Source organism: Aphis gossypii, chromosome 1 (genome assembly GCF_020184175.1).
Source record: "Aphis gossypii isolate Hap1 chromosome 1, ASM2018417v2, whole genome shotgun sequence".
NCBI lineage: Eukaryota > Metazoa > Arthropoda > Insecta > Hemiptera > Aphididae > Aphis > Aphis gossypii.
This window is the reverse complement of record NC_065530.1, coordinates 23,505,803-23,522,580: the sequence shown is the minus strand read 5'-3', so window position 1 is coordinate 23,522,580 and position 16,778 is coordinate 23,505,803. Positions and strand designations below refer to the sequence as shown.

Here is a 16,778-nt window from a genome sequence, read left to right as displayed (position 1 = left end):
ATAAATATATTATGATAATTTCTAAAAATTGTGTTTATAATGACAAATTAATTTATATAAATCGTATCAATTATTAAATTAGGCACCTAGATTTTACAGATGTAGTGGAATACTTGTTTACACATCCTTTTACCGATACTCAAGTGCATTGTAAACAAATGTTAACATTATATAACTTATCAATAAACAATAGCAGCAGTGGAGTAGTAATTTTCACACAGATCCTTCACTGACCAGTGACCTCTGATATCTGTTAAAAGGAAAAAAAGGTGCCTATATTATTATTATGGCCTAAAATAATTCAATATATATTAATATTCAATGTACATGGTTTTATGTAATTATTTCATTTTATTTATTATATAAAACATTCATAAGTTACCACTGGTTTATTGAAATAAGAATTAATTTTACTATTATTCTATGTCAGACCAATAATAGATGAAGATATTATAATAACTTTATAATACGAGTATTATATAGTTTTCCCTCTAAAGTTATTAATTTTTGATTTGCAACGAAAAAAACAAAATTTATTATTTTGAAGATTGTCGTTAAGTAAAAGTTCTAGGTTTTTTCAAATTTATTTTGTTTACCTAATAATTTTAAAAAGTACTACATATTTTTTACTTTTGATCACCTAAACATCTTACATTCTTACAAGATCCAATATCTAACATAAATATCCTTAAAAACTAAAAATCGAAATAATTTTAATACTATAAAGATGATGAAAAAACACAAAAAAAATATTCATCATTCTAAAACAAATACATTCTTAACTAAGCTCAGAATATAAAACATCGTTTCAACGATGTTTAAAAAAAATGATTCTATGTACATGTAATTCAAAACTTAAACTCTGTTTCTAATGAAGATTATACATACCTATATTGTTAAGTAATAATTTTAAAAATTTGCGTTAACTTTTGCCATTGCCATGAGAATTAGGAAATCATGTTAGAAAAAATACACAAATAATATTTATTTTCTTTTAGACATTTTTATTTTGTAAGGTTTTGGTGTCATAAGTATACCACAATTTAGTCCATCGGGTAACCGATCTATTTCGATTATAAAATCATGTATTAAGTTGGCAAATACTAAGCTAACAAATCGCTGTGCTAACGCTTCACCAGGACATCGTCTCTTCCCTACAAACAAATAAACAATGGCATTATTATTAAGTATAGTTATATTATAATATAAATACATTAAATTATTTACCAAATCCAAAAAAGTACATATCTTCATTCGTATTGAGTTTTCCATTTTTATCCAAAAACCTCTCTGGGCGAAAAACTTCAGGATCATCCCACTTTACCCGATCATGATGTACTGAATATAAACTCATCAAAATTGTTGTATTCTATAAAAAAAAAAAGAAAATAAAACTTTATAATATTTTTTTTTTTAATTAGATACTCAAAATATTTATGGAAAAAGATATAATTCATGCAAATAAAATAATCATAAAGGGAAACTACTATTAAAAAATGCTCCACTAAAGTAATAGTGAATCATGATTAAACATAAACATTGAAGAAACATTATACCTTAGGTATACTATATCCATTAAGATTTGTATTTTTTAACACACGTCTAGGACCTATAATTGGTGCTACATGATTAAGCCTCTTCGTCTCTAATAACACAGCTTCCATGTATGGATTTCTATATTAAAAAAAAAATACTTTTAATACAAAAATAATATAATTAAAAAATAATATTGAGATATCCATTAAATGTATTTTACTTAAGAATTTTTTCGGCTGTAAGATACGTTCCCGGAGGTTGTATCTCGTCCAGAATAGATTGAATTTTAGCCTGGACATCTGGCCACCGAGCCATAGCCAGTATAGCAAAATCTAATGTACCACTTGTTGTTGATGACCCAGCAATAAATAAGTCCAAACAAACAGCTATCAATTGCTCTTCTAAAATGATGAATGTATACGTTTAAAAATTTAATTATGATATTATATTATTATTGTTATTTGTTACGTAAAATTTTGAGCATGGATAAAATTATAATTACACTTTAATAGATTTTAAGACATAAATTATAGAAAAAAGACTATATTATTTAAATATATTTTAGTACTAGTATAGTTTTATTTATAGATTCTAATATTTCTAATTAAATATATGCTTTAATACTAAAAATTTATTATACTACTAACCAGTAAACGTTGTATTGTTTATTTCTTCTTTTTTCATTTGGTGTAAATATGCGTCAATAAAATCCCTAGTAGAGTCAGTTATCGTCCTTTTGTGCTCGGCAATATTATTCTATAATAAACATATATACACTGTACAATATTGTATATTTATAAAAATTAACAATTATAAAATAATTTATCAGCAAAAAAAAAAATTAATTGATTTCACTTTTAGGAAATTTTATTCTGACTAGGGAGGAGGGTGCTTAACATAAATTTATCATTAATATAATATTAGGTAGGTACCTAATATTAAATACCTCTAAATTACAATCTTTATGTATATATTATATCTGTCTTAATTAATCCATACAAGAGAAAATTTTGTACAGTTATGTATTTCTTTGAAAAAAATAAAACACTAAAGTGTTACAATATGTAAAAAGATGTAAAATGCAATGGGTAAGACAAAACAAAATATAGTATAATACTATCATAAATATTTGTTAGATTTAAATTGAATAGAAAATAATAATTTAAATGAAATCTTACAGATATCAAGGAATAAAGTTGCTGATTTATATCAGTTATGAGTGAGTAACCCGTCCTGATAGGAGCCAAATACCGTATCCATGGCATCTGATTAAGCAGCCCACCAGCCATGTCAAATGCTGAACTTCGCTTCCTCATCAATGTTAATAATTTAGGGTCATCAAACTTAGTGCCCGCTGTCAGTTCCCATAACACATTCATTACAGCTGATTGCAAGTATAAGGTCGGCGTCACACTTTCCATCGTATCGATTAGACGTTGTATCATGAGTTGATATTCATCATAAATCAATTCGTCTACCCTTCTTTGTCCTAAACCAAGTAACTTCAAGTGTCTGACCGCAAACGATCTGTGTACTTTCCAAAAATCTCCGTCAGTCATTGTTATACCTGTTTTAATACATACCACGTGTAAAAATTAGGATTTAGGAGCTCTTATATAGCAATTTCTATTTGTTTATAATATATTTACTATCCATATTTTAGATTCTGAAAGGAGTGATGAATGTATCGATTCTACAATGATGTTTTTTTTTTTTTTTGTTTTTTTTTTTTTTGTGTCTGTGTACAGCATAACTAGTCGAAATAATGCTTCAATTTCAAACTTCGGGGGTGGTTTCCGGTGGCAAAGTGAATATCCTTGGTACACTTAAGAAGTCAAAAGTAAGAATTTTCCAACAGTTTTCAAAAAAATCGAGATAAACAAAAATAAAAATGACGAAAAACGGGAATTTCTACGTAAAACCAGTTTTCGGCCAAATCGATTTTTTTATACAGTTGTAATCAACTCAAAAACTTATCGCTATAAATACTTGAAATTTTCATCATATGTTTATATTAGCGTTATCTATTTACGGTTAAATTTTCAAAATATTTTAATTTTTTTTGAGCTATTTATAGACAATTGAAATTTTCAATTTTCGTAAGAACTTTTTTTGTGTTAATTATTTTATTTTCAAATTGCGTTTACTAATTTTTAATAAAGGTAAAAAAATATTTTATAAATTCAAAATTTGATGTAAAAATATATTCACCTCTACGTTTACCCATTGTCCTGAGTCTCATAAAAAAATTATCAGGCCGACCTTGAAATTCGTCTCTATGAAACGTTTCACTTAATAGATCGTTTCCAAACACAATAACGACATATTCCCGTCCCAATTTCAACCCAATGATATCAGAATTATACTTTTGACGGAGCTCCTCAAAAGCTAAGTACTGTCCATCTTTGTTAGACGACAATTTTGCTAATTGATACGTATTTCCTACAAACGGTATCCATTTTGGCCCTGAATATATATAAAAAAAAACAAAACAAAGGTTAATATACTTTACTAAATATATACACTTAATTTATACTTATATATAAGGCGATTCAATAAATATCCTTATCCTCATACTTTCTTTTAATAGGTAATGAATTATTTCAAATCCTAATTTTTTGAGACATTTAAATATACTCAAAGGCAATATTTTTAAATTCTTAAATATATTTGTACTACTTACGAGATAAAGAGTATTTTGTAGTAACAAAAAATTCCGTTTTTTTTCAAATAAGAAACCCGACGTGTAGTGTAAATTTTATAATAATATTAGTGGATAATTATTTGAAATTTTTGATATACCCGAATCAAAGTTTGAACAAGTAGTTTCTTAGTTATTAAAATATTTATATTAAAGATAATAGTGGATAAATATAAATAAAATAAATAATACGACTTAGGTAATAATATATTAATATAAAAATGGTTTTACAAAATAGAAAATAGATTTAATATACTTATTAATGTACTTATTATACTTTAATAGTTTTACAAATTATAAATGATGATGAATTAATATTAATTACTAACATTTTAAAATTAACATAGCTCCCAATACTCCTTTATCTTCCAAATCCGTAATCACTGAACTATTATCCTTAGGTAGTACACGAAAGTGTATAATTCAAAAATAACTTGTAAGAAAAGTCATTATGATATTTCAATATTTTCAGGAAAATTATCCGCTAAATTACAATAGAAAACGGAGGTTATCGTTTAAAAAATATGAGTTGAGATATAAACAGAATTCTCCTAAAATAGAACAAAAAATTTAAAAAATTGGAATTCAAATCCCATAAAAAAATTATGATTCAATGACTTCATGGCTTTTCTAATTACCTATTACATATTATATGATAATAATATTAATATCGCATACTGTAATCTATAGTATAAAATCCAAATAGGTATCTTATTTTAATTACTTAAATTAATTTACAGACAGATGAATTTATCATTATTATTAATGTAAAAAGAAATTATAAAATAATAATCATATAAAAAAAAAAACTTCTTCAACTGAAACTCATTTGACTATAGTATAATCTAAATAAAGATAAATAATATAAATAAGTTTAAAGTTTAAAAATATTTAGAGTAGGTACCTACCAAAAAACGTAATCATATTATTGATAATAACTTATCAAAAAAAAAAAAAAAATAGTAGGTACCTAAAATAAAAATAGTTATTCAGAATTGAATTTTTGTAATAAATATTCTAACACGTGGTTTGAAAAATATATTTAATTTAAACTAAATCCTTTTTGAATACATAGATACTAATAGACAATAGATAATCTCAATTTTTAATTTTTTATACGTATACATTCATAATAATAATAATATACACACATTCTAATTTCATATACTATACAACTATATTTAAATACATGGTGATTGGTAGGTACATGGTAATATATGTTTCGGACATTTAGATATACCTACCTATCTAAAATGAATTGTAATAATTTTTATATTTTTTAATAATATTTTAGCAGAGTTTTGGAGGTCAACATAAGATATTCAAATAAGAACCTATATTTTCTTGCAGTCCTCTGTGAAGAATTTTTTTCAAGGTGTTTTGATACACAAAAATCGAAATTCAGACGAGTAGACTGAAGTATTTGAAGTTTAGATGAACGGAGTAGTAGAACAATATTTTGCGGGATATCCCATTATCCCATACCACTCCTTTCTACTACAAATCTTACAACTCATAAATTACTGGTCTGACTTTCAATTTTTTTATATCGAAATACTCCAAAAAAAATTCTTCAAATTAGAATTGTAAAAAAGTATAAAATCACTAATCATTTTTGATATTTCTAAATAAAAAAACTTCATACTACCTAACAATTTGTCTCTATTATAAATATGTACCTACATGATAAAATTGCTATATCATAAATTTTAAATCACCCTATATATATACAGACAAACTAATTTTATCAAATGTGTTATCTAGACGTTAGGCCCATATTAAATAGTGAATTATCATTTTAATTATAAAACCACCAGAAAATCTGGATTTCATAATTTTGTTCACACATTTATATCATAACATGACCTTCAAATTTCAAACCGACCATTTTCAGACTTTTGACTCGTTTTCTTAATAATCCTATACTTTAACTGGTAACTACTTGTCAACTAGGTTAACTGAATGGAAGTAAAAATAATAGCAATTTGTAAAACAATTATAACGTATTTCAATAAATACTTAAATATTTTTAAATACATTTGTTTAAAACAATGTTATATTAAAATAAATATATATTTATATACTTATTCAAAACATTGTTATAACAAATATAACAATATATATTAAAAAAAATTAAGTACAACAAATTTTAAATACCACTATGTAACATTTTAATTAGTGTATAAATATTGTGATTAAAATAATCATAAAATGTATTAATAGTGTATAGGTAATAATACTTTTATTAATTTTTCTTATAGGATTTTATAAGATTTATAAAATATAATAGGTAGGTACCTAAGTAATGTACATATAGTAACTACTGCTGAATTGTAATTATAGAGTGCTATATTAAAAATTAAAGCCTTTATAATTAGGTGAATAAATACTTTAATATATACTTCATAATTACTATAATAATTACCTAAGTATATACAAAAATATATGATACTTTAATGTATTATTTTATTGCAACAATGAAAATGATAATTAGACTAAATAATTTCATGTTATAATTTAACCAAACTAAAAAAACCCAAGTACCCGTCTACTCTAACAATTAATTATATGATATTATAATTATAATTAGTATTTATTATTATATTTTAATCATCATAATAACTGTTCTAATTATTATGCAACTAAGAAAATATATAACTTCAATATTCTATAACTGTAATCATTTGTATTTACATATACATATTATAATTAAATATATATATATGTATATATATATACATAATATTATTATTTATATTATATATTTTTGTATTATTTAATAAGTAATTCAAATATAATAATATAAAATACTAAAATTGTATTTATTAATTGAAACAATAAAATACAGAATGTGTAACTAAATTACGAGCACACATCACACGTCGCAAATGTTAGGACAGTCTCAGTAACAGTGTTCAAAATTTAGAAAATAAAGTAAATATAAAAAGAAAAATTATGATTTACATAAATGTAACACAATTTTTAATCATATTAAATGTTTAACTATTATTTATAGTTCGTTAATTTTATAATGCCAGTTTATATCTTTGTAAAACGATTTTGAAAGCACTAAGAGACCTTTTTTTACAATATACGAATTATTGCATACCGAATTCAAGTAGACAATAATAAATAAATAATTTTATTACTACCGTTTAAGATATAGGTTACTTACCTACAAATTAACTGTATTGAGCAGCTTTAAAACAAGTCACTATTAAAACAAAAATAACTCTGAAAATTTAAACTTTACCTGGTGGATAGTTTTTTGGTTTCCTACACGAACGGAGAGCGATCAATAACAGTATAATTGTAACGAAACATACAAAATACCAAGACATTAATAACAGAGACATAATACTATTTATTATGTAGTTAGCGCCGGGACAGGTTAGAAAAACGATAGCACAAACAGTGCACGTGGTAGCCGGCGAACGACTGGCCGTTTTTTATTCACTCGTATAATAGTGTTTCAATCGTATTTAATAAATACAGCAATGACAAAGAATACTAGCAATAATAATAATAATAATACTTAATTGTCGGTGCACAATCAGATACATGTGTGTCATGTATATATATTTACATAATACTCTAATGTACATATTGTATACGTACAACAATACTTGGTGCTGTAAATTGGTGGGGATATTTCCGTTGTCCACTGTCCAATAAAATATTTTGTTTGACTAATTATAAACACAATTAGTTTTGGCTGTTTGCCCGGTCATATACAGAGTGATATTCACACTGTACCATATGAGTTATTGACTATCAAATTTATATATAACATTAATTAATACAATGCATACATATATATGTACCACACGTTGAGAAAGAGAAACCTACCTACTTATAGATAAATAGATACAACTGCAGAACACAAGGATTCTCATCCTCGATTTATCCTTTTATCCATTAATAATGAACAGTATTCTCTAATGCGATACTAAATAATATTTTTAATGGAGAATACTACTATTTCTTCTGTGAATTGTTAAGCGGATGACTTTCAAAAAAAATTATAGTGTGTTCGAAAGGAAATTTATACGAACAGTCCATGAATTATTTAACTTTGTAAACTAAACAGCTATGATAATTGCTTTAACACTAAAGTAATTTACATTAACCTATCAAAATTTAATTTTACATAATAATTTAATTTTATATAGATTTATAAAACCATTTTTAAGGATTATTTTCTAAGGTAAATACTTTGTTGTTGATAACTCAAAAGGAACTCGTTTAAATTTTGATTTATAAACATCAACTTTATCAAAAAAATCATCTGCAAAATAATTTACAGTAACAATTGAGTTCTCAATTAATTAAAATAAGTTTGAATCATAACAGCTCACAGCATATAAGACAAATATTATCCTGTATATAGTTGCTTATATTTATTTAAGCATTTAACTCTTGAATGTTTCTTTCTCAACAAATATATAAACATGCATTTTGATAGAATTGATTACCTACTTATGAGGATTTTATTCATTTTACATTAGATATATTTCCACTTAACTTTATCTTCGTTACCAAGTAGTTAAGTATTATCAACATACTAGTAAAGATGTATAAGAATTCACTTAAAGAACAAATTATTTCACAGTAAAATATTAAAATCAATACATCATAAATCATATTATTTATCATCTTAAATAATATAAGTAGGTATTAAGTATACATTTCATTTTAACGTGAAACACTTGTATGATATAATATTCTAAAATAAGCATTTATAATTATAATACAAATAATATGATTTTTAATAACTAAATACCATGTTTAAAAAAATTAAGGTTAATATTAAGTAGTTATCTGAGTAATTATAAATTTGTTGTAAACGAATATAAATAAACCGAATGTACGGAGTGGTCTAATCTTCGTCTCATTTTTAAGTAAAATCCATATTAAATAACATCAATTAATTCAGTTTAACTGTAATTCATGTTATCTGCGATCCATTCAACAAATGATGACACCCTAGTATATACACCTGGATAACCTGGTTCAGCACACTTAAATCCGAAAGACACAACACCAACTAAATAATATTGATTACCATTTGGCCACATCAGGGGACCTCCGGAATCTCCCTAAAATAATCATAACAATTATAAATATATTACAAATTCGTAGTACGAGTACAACATAATAATACAATGATTCTTATCAGTACCTGACAGGCGTCTTTTCCGCCTGTTAAAAATCCAGCACACATTACTCTATCGTCGATAATTGCTTTTTTGTTAGCAAATGCACGCTTACACTCTGAATTATCCAACACAGGTATCTGAATTTCCATTAGAGTAGTAGAACTAGGTCCCCCTACATAATAAATATAATATTATAAAACAAAATATAATATATACCTATATTTTACAATATGTTGAAAATGTACTCTATATGTATATAATATATACATTATACATATATTTGTTTACTTACGAAATGATGTAGCGCCCCAACCAGCAACAAACGGTACAGATTTAACTAACTTGTTGGCTCTATGATGCGACAAGATGGGTAAACAGATAGGTTGAATAAATTCTAAAAAAAAAAAAAAGCTTATACTATAAATATAATATCAGATCCTAAATTAATTGTACCTATGTAATATACTAATAAATAGGTATTAAAAACAAGAGAATCTATGTGTTTGAAAATAAAGACAGACGGAAATATTTACCAAATACTTTTTTGATAGCTGAATAAGTAATATCTATGTTCCTGTACAATATACATATTATTTATAATATCGGTACGTATTACATAAATAAATACACATTATAATATGTACCCATTAATTAAAAAAGTTTAAAAAGATTAATGTTTCATATAATTTATTTATAAGTATTTTAAATTACAAATATTAAATTTCAAGGTACAAAGGAGAACATTAGCAAAGGAGACAACGTTGACCACGTTATACAATGTAAAAATATATATATATTAGTTATATTAATATAATTAGTTAAATATTAAAAATACTTACGATTGAATCTAACATTGTTTTCTAATTTTAATAATGCAATATCATTGGTAAATTCTTGTGCGTTGTATTTTTCATGTGTTATAACACGTGTAATTGGAATATCTATTGGTCGAGATCCATCATCCACTGTAGGATCTAAGTTCAAATCACCTAAATGTGCAACAGCCCTGAAAAAAAAATAGATTAAAACTAAGATATTTGATATTAATGATTATCAAAAATTAATTTAGTATAAAAAATGTTTAATATCAGTTTGAATACCTTTGACAATAGCCTATAATTAAATCAACGACACAGCTTGTATTAGGTTATAGTAATAGAATCAACTTACTGCTTAAAATCTATTTTTATTGAATATATTTATTTTTCGTAACCATGTTTAATAATCAAGTTACTACTTTTTAACTACTTTTTAATCGTTCAAAATTCGATTTTTAGTTTTAAAACTCTTAGAAAAACAAAATACGAAATAAATAAATATGTTACTGATCTGCTATATTGCAGTAAATGTTGATTAAACCTATTATTGAAGAGTAACTCGATATGTATGTATAAAATTTGAATTTAAACTTCTAATAGCTTATAAATAAAAATCATGACTATGTTTCTTCAGTATGGTTAAATAATTAAAATAACAACAAAATACTAATAAAATCCAACTTTCTTCCAGAAATCACACTCAGATTTATAATCGATGCATTTTTCCCTACATTGCCCCTAAAGGTGATGAAAATACAAAAATAAAAACACACAAAAATTCAATCTCATCGCTCATGTGTGCTATCATTTTTTTATTTTTTAACTGTTTTAGATTCTGAACGAAGTGATAACTTATCGAAATAATGCTTCAATTTAATATTTCGGGGTGATTTCCGATGGCAAAGTGCATTATAGAGGTCAAAAGCAAGAATTGTCCAGTAGTTTTCAAAAATATTGATTTTTTATATGGTTGTAATTCAAAAACGAATCACTGTAAATATTTTAAATTTTCACTGAATGTTTATATTAGTGTTATCTATTTACAGCTAAATTTTCAAAATATTTTGACTTATTTATAAACAACTGAAATTATCGATTTTATAAGTATTTTATTTTTTAAGCGTCAATAAAAAAAATATTGGGTGCCCAAAAAAAATTGAAAATTTAATAAAAGGTTTCTTATAAGTTATTCTTATTAAAGTTAAAAAAAAAATCGTAAGATACAACTTTTTTATAAGCGTTTAAATTTCAAATTTTTACGAACTATGTCAAAATTGCGAAAATTTACAATTAATTCTGTAGTTGAAAATTCATAAAAATGTTTATATTTATATCTAAGGTAAAAAAAAATCAACACTAGGTTTCCCTTAAGTTTTCCTTCAAATAGTTGTAGAGAAACTCGAAACGTCATTATAGAAAAAATGTTATGAGCGTTTGAATTTTAACTTTTTTACGAAATCGCGTAACAATAGCGATTATCAAAATTTGTTATTATTCAAAAAGTATAAGTCATAGATACTTGAAAATTTCGCCAATTCTTTAAATTTACATTTTCTTTACTTAATTTAATTTTCAAAATATTTCGCTTATTTTAAGGCCATTTATAGGAATTTGCAGTATTCGGTTTTTTTTTTTATAAATATCAATTAACACTTGTTGACTAAGTCAACATATACTTGAAAATTTGAAACACAGTTCCTCACAAGTTATTTTTATAGTGATTTAAAAATTATAAGAATACATAAGCACATTTTTTTTTTTTATTAGCGTTTGAAATTCAAATATTGACAAAAATTCGTCAAAATCGTGAATATTTATAAATTATTTTGTAGTTAAAATTTATAAAAAAATTGTATAAGTATCTAAAAGTTTAAAATGTAATACAAGATTTCCCATAAGTTTGGATTACAATAATTATAAAAGAACTTGGACGTTCACCAATTAAAAAAAATGTTATCCTTGTTTTAAATTTTTACGAAATACAAAATTCACTCGTAAAATAACGATTTACTATCAAATAATTTTAGATTTTTGTTATAGTTAAAAGTTACTAGTCGTAGAAACTTGAAATATATACCAGCTATTTAAATTGGTTTTTTGAATTGGCATTTTCTATACATGGTTTAATTTTGGGGTATTCGAGTCAATAAAACGGTTTCAAAATAAACCGAAAGTTTACAATTAAAATAAACAACTAGTATATATTTAATAACAATATGTTTATCATTAACCAAACTAAAAGAGTTTTTAATTTTTTATATAGCAATGATGTTAAAAACACATGCATATTACACAAACATATTTTAATATGAACACAAATTAGTAATTATAGGGTAACTGTTGAAACATTATATTACGGAGTATAGTAGGTGTTTTCTTTATAAAATTATATTATATTAAAATAATATAATCAATGATCATACGTAAAAATTGTAATTTTAAATAAAATAAATACATTTTAAATAATGTTAATTTTACACTAGTAAATACTTGTCAACTTGTGTATTTTTACATGAAACATATTTCATATTTTTATGTGGGTAATGGTAATATAAAATTTATCAAATGTCTATTTAACATTTTTCTTTTTTAACAATATTTTCACGTGTTAAACTTTGTCATAAAAATATTAAGAATAGAATATTATACTCATTATATTGAATTTTGCAAACAAAAATAAAGAATTTTAATCTAATTTATAGACTAAATGAATATGTTATTAAAAATACTTACAATTTTCGATTTCCAATACCAACGGTGCAGTGAGCAGCTGTTATTACGTATCTTTCTGATATCAAAGTACCGCCACATAGCCACTGATAATCGGAATTTGGTCTATTGAGATCTCGATACCCAAGAGCTGTCATCCAGGGCCAAGCGCCTAAATATGTATTGAAAAAACAATATTTGTAATTATACAAATAATTTAATAAATTTAATGAGAATTACAATATATCTTATACAATTTTACAATAATTAAACACAACTAATTTTTTTCAAACTCATACCTAATTCAGCGGGATTTCCTCCGACTATTCGAACGTGGCTAGAATTAGACCGACCACAAGTCTTTTGAGAAGGCAATTTGATCGACGTAACTGTTTCGTAAACTGTTGATCCGGACGAATCCGGTCTTGAAGTAGTTATTCTTTGAGTAGTATCGGGGTTGTTGGAAGGTTCATTATCCAATGGACAACATACCTTGGGATCTTTACCCTCATATCCACACATTGAGTTTCTAAGAAAAGTGACAACAGTAGAATTTGTTCTCTGAGTTTCTAATAGTGTTCGTAGTGGTGGACATGACTTTATGTTAATACAAGAGCCATTGAGATCATTTGGCGTGAAACATTCTAAAAACATAAACAGTAAGGTATTTTTATCATAACAAATAAGTAATAGTCAAATTCAACGAGTTCGCAATACGTATTATTATTTAATTTAGGATGTTTAACTGACACTAATAATTATAGTTAAATAGTAGGTAATTGTTTTGGAATGTTAACTTTTACTTTTTCATCAGTTTAAAGAACTAGAAATAATATTAATAATACAATAATAATCGTGTATAATAATTAACTCGATATCTAAATATTATATAATATAGTTTAAAGGTATGACTAGGTTCTTAGTACCTTTACATCGCTTAAAATTAATCTAAATAATTTTTAAATTTAATTTTATTCCAATCCGTCCAATGGTTTGAGCTGTGCGTTGATAGCAGTCAATCAGCTTACTGTTTTATATATACAGATAAATTAAACACAATAATATGTTTATTTAATTTATTTATTTAATTATTTGACACACATTCTACACTTTGGTTTTTCGTATATAATTATTTATCATTGAATTCAAATATAAGACATAAATGTCAGTGACTTACAGTGACTTACTTAATTACAAGAAATAATCGACATCTATTATACAGTAGAGCAATTATTACTTATAAAGCGAACACGGTAAATTATTATATTCAGAAAGAAAGATATTACTCCTTAGTTTTCCATAGGAATATACATTAAACTCATCAAGAGAGTATAATATTATATCATTTTTTTCTTTTTTAATGGAATGTAAACTTTGATGAATTTAAACGCATTTATTAACCTAATAGTCTATATAACAAAAAATTTAAATTGTATAACAATAAAACTTATTATTATAAAAAATTATACACATCTCAAAAAAATGTTCATATCTTTAAAAAAATGCTGAGATACTCGTATATTGTAATATTATTAATTTACAAAAAACAAATTAAATTTTAAAAATACAATAGTCTTAAAGTTTTCTTTAATAATCGATTATATTTTTATTGTTAAGTTTATTATATTTCAATCAAAATTATAATACTATAATTAAAATTAATACAAAACAAGCCGTTTTAGAGAAAATTCGATAAGAACAAAATAAAATAAAACAATTGTTATTATTATAAGCATATTGTATAGTTGTTTAAATGATATACATTCAAAAAAATTATAAAAAAAACAGAGTTCAGTACCACCTGCTAGATGTGAAGCAAACTATTCTCTACATTTTCAGGTATATCTAAGGACAACCGCTAAAGTTTTACTTAGTTAAAATTGATCGAGTATTTTTTGAGTCTATAAACTAAAACCATGCGCACATTGCATTTTATACACATAGGTTAATAAATAATAATATTATACAAATAAGAAATAAACTTACCATTATTGGATTGTGCCTCCACTCTTCTACCAATCTCCTGACTGAACACGAATACTATACAAATAATAAATTTACATTTATCCATGTTCGATTTAGAAAATCTATCCGTGTACCTAAATACGAAAATATAAAACAAAATTGTATAAATTGATAACACACAATATGCTAAAGTTTATTCAATAATCGAAAATATATATTACCTTCAGTGTTTACTTCTTGATTATGTTGCAGTTCTGACTATAATTACGTGATAAATATTATACTCATGGACATTGATTACTTCTGATCGAAGGTAATCTATGTTTATAATATAAAATACACACGGCCTAGACTTCGTCAGCTGAGTAATCCCTATAATGTATTTCATTGATTTAATATCATTTATAATGTCCTAAGAGCACTACAATAGGTCAAACTGATTAGGTACCACTGATTATTAGATATCGTCAATAATATATACATAAACACAATCGATAGTTTATAGTTTTATATATTATATTTATAGGTATATATGTAAATTAGTCATATATTATAATATACATATGATTTTTTTTATATATTATATAGGTTTTATTGATCAACCCTCTAAATGGTGATTATGAAATGTATCTACTCTAAAAAAATTATTTTTTTGAAAATATTATTTTTTATTTATCCAATAGTAATATTTCAAGCATACTAAAATTATATTAATAATGCACTTAGTTGTATAAAAACATAATAATAGAATATGGCAACAATTAAAGAACTACAATTTCAATTTGTTCGTTACTTTTAAAGTGTTAACTATTAATACTTAAATAAAAATATACACAAATACTTTGTGGGATATATAAAAAATTTAAATTAACCTATTAAATATAACATAACGCATTAGAAATTAGTTGTTATAATTTTTATATTTTATAAATGTATTTATAGATATCTTCTTATCAATCATATAGTAAAAAACAATCATTTAATACCTATGAAAAATAATAATTTATTAATATATAAGTACATGGTTACTAGCTATATTTGTCAATAATTTTTTCCATCTTAGTTTATTTAAAAGTAATTTTTTCAAAATATTATTGTCATTAAAATTGTTTTTAAGAAAAATATAATACCTATACCTATTACAACCACCATTAGTGGGTTCTAATTAGTGCTTATAGTAATACATATATGCAAATAAAAATAAAAAATCAATTAGTAGATACCTACAAACTATAAAAACTATGAAACAGAGAAGATAATATATTTTTCATTTTTATAATTAACCATTCAATGTTAAAATATATCTGCTATAGGTACTAAACCGCATCCCCAAAAAAGTTAAATTACGCCTCTGGATTACATCCTGAAATTACTTATTAAAATAGTGATTATCGATATGTTATACTGAAGGTCTAGGTCACGATTTCAAGGTAAAATTAATTTGATAAGCAGACAAGCAAATTATAGTAAAGTTAAAGATATTTTTTTATTTATATTTTTAAATAATATACTATAGAAAAATATATATATGTATAAAAATAAGCACGTGCGAATAATAATTTATATGAGAAAAATGTGCAGTTATTACCTGTTTATTTGTTGAGGCCTTCTATTATTCTCACGTTAGAATAAATAACCAACTACCACAATAATCAGCGTAGTTTGTCTAGATTAAACGATGAACGAGTAATCAGCAGAACGCCAAAAGAGATACTAATAAAATAAAGTAATTTGATAAATTATAAACATTTGTATGCTCATCAACAGTTGTAAATCCCACCTCCAATTTGCTTTGTTCAAAACCGGTCGACTAATATGAATTTAGTACGTCTATCGCTATAACTTTGAAAACAGGTTCTCGATTGTATATGGAAAAATTTGTAGAAAACA

At 24.4% G+C, this 16,778-nt stretch overlaps 2 protein-coding genes across 3 annotated transcripts; both read right to left on the bottom strand.

Moving 5' to 3' along the window:
- Nucleotides 1-983: 983 nt before the first annotated feature.
- LOC114124089 (probable cytochrome P450 305a1) lies at nt 984-7,705 on the bottom strand. Its single transcript, XM_027987261.2, has 8 exons — nt 7,491-7,705; nt 3,748-4,002; nt 2,715-3,103; nt 2,184-2,292; nt 1,757-1,937; nt 1,557-1,674; nt 1,228-1,369; nt 984-1,154 (listed from the first exon to the last, which is right to left on the bottom strand). Exons 1-8 carry the CDS (start codon nt 7,591-7,593, stop codon nt 985-987), a joined length of 1,467 nt encoding a protein of 488 aa, XP_027843062.2. The 5' UTR covers nt 7,594-7,705; the 3' UTR covers nt 984.
- A 1,149-nt stretch (nt 7,706-8,854) lies between these two features.
- On the bottom strand, nt 8,855-16,625 carry LOC114124080 (venom protease). Of its 2 annotated transcripts, XM_027987250.2 has the most exons (9): nt 16,477-16,625; nt 15,110-15,260; nt 14,910-15,022; nt 13,223-13,567; nt 12,948-13,095; nt 10,236-10,402; nt 9,689-9,790; nt 9,420-9,568; nt 8,855-9,336 (listed from the first exon to the last, which is right to left on the bottom strand). In XM_027987250.2, the coding sequence occupies exons 3-9, from the start codon at nt 14,992-14,994 to the stop codon at nt 9,175-9,177; spliced, it is 1,158 nt and encodes a 385-aa protein (XP_027843051.2). In that variant the 5' UTR covers nt 14,995-15,022; nt 15,110-15,260; nt 16,477-16,625; the 3' UTR covers nt 8,855-9,174. The 2 variants fall into 2 exon arrangements, with proteins under 2 accessions (XP_027843051.2, XP_050054379.1); XM_050198422.1 differs by lacking the exon at nt 15,110-15,260 and having other exon boundaries at nt 16,477-16,606.
- Nucleotides 16,626-16,778: the final 153 nt, after the last annotated feature.

What these genes read in the sequence shown, in the direction of transcription:
- LOC114124089 (XM_027987261.2), bottom strand. Translation starts at nt 7,593, where the DNA reads ATGTCTCTGTTATTAATGTCTTGGTATTTTGTATGTTTCGTTACAATT. An exon ending in AACTTTATTCCTTGATATCT is followed by an intron (nt 2,293 to 2,714) that starts GTAAGATTTCAT and finishes TGTTTATTATAG; the next exon opens with AATAATATTGCCGAGCACAA. An exon ending in TATGTACTTTTTTGGATTTG is followed by an intron (nt 1,155 to 1,227) that starts GTAAATAATTTA and finishes ATTTGTTTGTAG; the next exon opens with GGAAGAGACGATGTCCTGGT.
- LOC114124080 (XM_027987250.2), bottom strand. Translation starts at nt 14,994, where the DNA reads ATGGATAAATGTAAATTTATTATTTGTATAGTATTCGTGTTCAGTCAG. An exon ending in GGAGGCACAATCCAATAATG is followed by an intron (nt 13,568 to 14,909) that starts GTAAGTTTATTT and finishes TTATGTTTTTAG; the next exon opens with AATGTTTCACGCCAAATGAT. An exon ending in AAACAATGTTAGATTCAATC is followed by an intron (nt 9,791 to 10,235) that starts GTAAGTATTTTT and finishes TTTTTTTTTTAG; the next exon opens with AATTTATTCAACCTATCTGT.